The 2,035-nt window shown below is 37.6% G+C and overlaps 1 protein-coding gene across 1 annotated transcript; it reads right to left on the minus strand.

The window, feature by feature from the left end:
* Positions 1-112: 112 nt before the first annotated feature.
* LOC102766717 (cAMP-specific 3',5'-cyclic phosphodiesterase 4B-like) lies at positions 113-1,420 on the minus strand (the record flags this gene model as incomplete). Its single annotated transcript, XM_006777789.2, has 3 exons — positions 1,243-1,420; positions 1,005-1,127; positions 113-295 (listed from the first exon to the last, which is right to left on the minus strand). Coding segments are annotated over exons 1-3 (444 nt in total), but the record flags the coding sequence as incomplete, so codon positions are not given.
* Positions 1,421-2,035: the final 615 nt, after the last annotated feature.

Here is a 2,035-nt window from a genome sequence, read left to right on the forward strand (position 1 = left end):
CTTATCATTTCATATAAATATATATTCTGTTAAAAGGAAAGAACTAAATAGAACCCTCCAATTCTACAATCAGCAGAGCTTACAAAAACTTTGAAAACCTTATATTAAATACCTGGGATTTTTCCACAGAAGCTGTGTGCTTATCACACATCGGGCTAATCTCCATTCCCCTCTCCCGCTCTTTGTCTCCCTGCTGGAAAAATTCCTCCATGATGCGGTCTGTCCATTGCCGATACAATTCCAAGGACTTGGTGGGGTTGCTTAGGTCTGCACAGTGTACCATGTTCCGAAGGACCTGAAAGCATCAAGTTTTGGAAATCTCATAAAATTAGGTGTAGACACTACTAGAACATGGCATCCCTCTTGTGTTAGTACATTTGGTACCAAACCTAAGAACTTTTTAGTTGCATTATAATTATGGTGTGTGCACCAAAAAAGCAGAATTACAAGGGTGCTGGCCAGAATTGGTTAAAATGGGAGTCCCAAATAGGAAAATGTGTGTCTTCTCAAATTGATGGTCATTGAATTTAAAAACTGGAAAGGACATTAGAGGTCAGATACTGCCACCATTTCCTTTCCTCAGTTTGGAAAAAATGCAAAGAATTACTCAAAGTAGATATCTTCATATTTTCCACTTGTGGAAAGAGACCAGCTGATGGCAATTTGTATAACTAAAACAGACTTAACAAACTGCGAGTCAATAGGATTTATATCCAAACATCAGCTTTGGGGACCAGCAGTCACGTACACCCGATTACAAATAGATCTTGCCACTTATTTTTAGAACTAAGCAATTCAATAAATAGGGTTATGATTTTCCTTGTAAATTAGAGAATAAGCTGCAATGTTTTTCTTTGTTATATCTTAGCTTGCTCAGTTTGTCCTTAAAATAAGCCTATAGCTATAGTCATAACTGAGGACATGCAACTAATTTAAGTTTGTTTTCATTTTTTATTGTTGTTTGGTTTGGCTTTGTGTTCGATCAGAGGCTTTTTCTCAAATACCTGTATACGATCCGTATAGTTGTCCAGCAGAAGCACGCCTGAGCTTGTCACTTTCTTTGTTTCTACCATTGTCTTCAGGTCTGCCAGCAGGCTCATATGTTTGGACATATCAGTTGCTAACACCTTGGGTAAAGAGATAATGAAAATACTCAGTGAGCTCAGTGTATGAGAGAAAATGAGATTCCTCCTCCTGTGACGGGAGAAGGCAGTGAGGAACATGGACAGGCTGAAGTCTTACCATGTCAATAACCATCTTCCGGAGTGTCTGCCGCTGCTTCTTGGTGAGATTCTGAAAGATGTCACAGTGCTCTTCTTGCAGCAGTTTGAAACCCACGGCCAGATGATGGTTTTCCAACACAGATTCGTCATTGTACATCAAAGCAAGTTCTGAATCTAGTAAACAGGAAAAAATGATGACTTACTAAAAAGGGGTACAATTCAAAGGTCAGCATTACCTCACGATGAAATCAGATCTACCTCTATTCAAATAGTTTTAAGAACCAAGATCTGCATGCCCATTTCCTCTTAAAGAAACAGTCTCCCTCTACAAAGGGACGTAGTCAGTTTCTCAGCAAAAATACTTCCAGAAGTTATCAGTGCATAAGCTTTCTCTTTGATTAGAATTCCTGGTATTTTAAAATCCTTTTTCTCCTTCTCCAGTTTATAAAGAATTTGACATTAGGTAAAAGCATTCCCAAGCTGCTAAATCCTATTTTTATCTCAGATTGTAATTTCCTTTACGTGTTCACACATTTTGTGGCTTTGGAAAAGAATGAACTGAAAATGTCACTAAACTTTATCAAATGTATTAGGATTTTCAAACTATATTCACTTTTTATATGCCTGCCAGCTCTGTTAATTGTGAGTTATGGATTTTCAAAGAAGAGAATGGTGTGACTGTAAAATTTCAACTTATCCAAATAATGTAGCTTTTCGGAGCTTTCTACGTACGGTAACAAAACATTAATACTTTTTTAGAACAATCCTGATGCTAAATGTTCTGCTATCTGGCTCTATACGCCAGAGACTGC

This window comes from Myotis davidii, unplaced genomic scaffold (assembly GCF_000327345.1).
Source record: "Myotis davidii unplaced genomic scaffold, ASM32734v1 C64297312, whole genome shotgun sequence".
NCBI lineage: Eukaryota > Metazoa > Chordata > Mammalia > Chiroptera > Vespertilionidae > Myotis > Myotis davidii.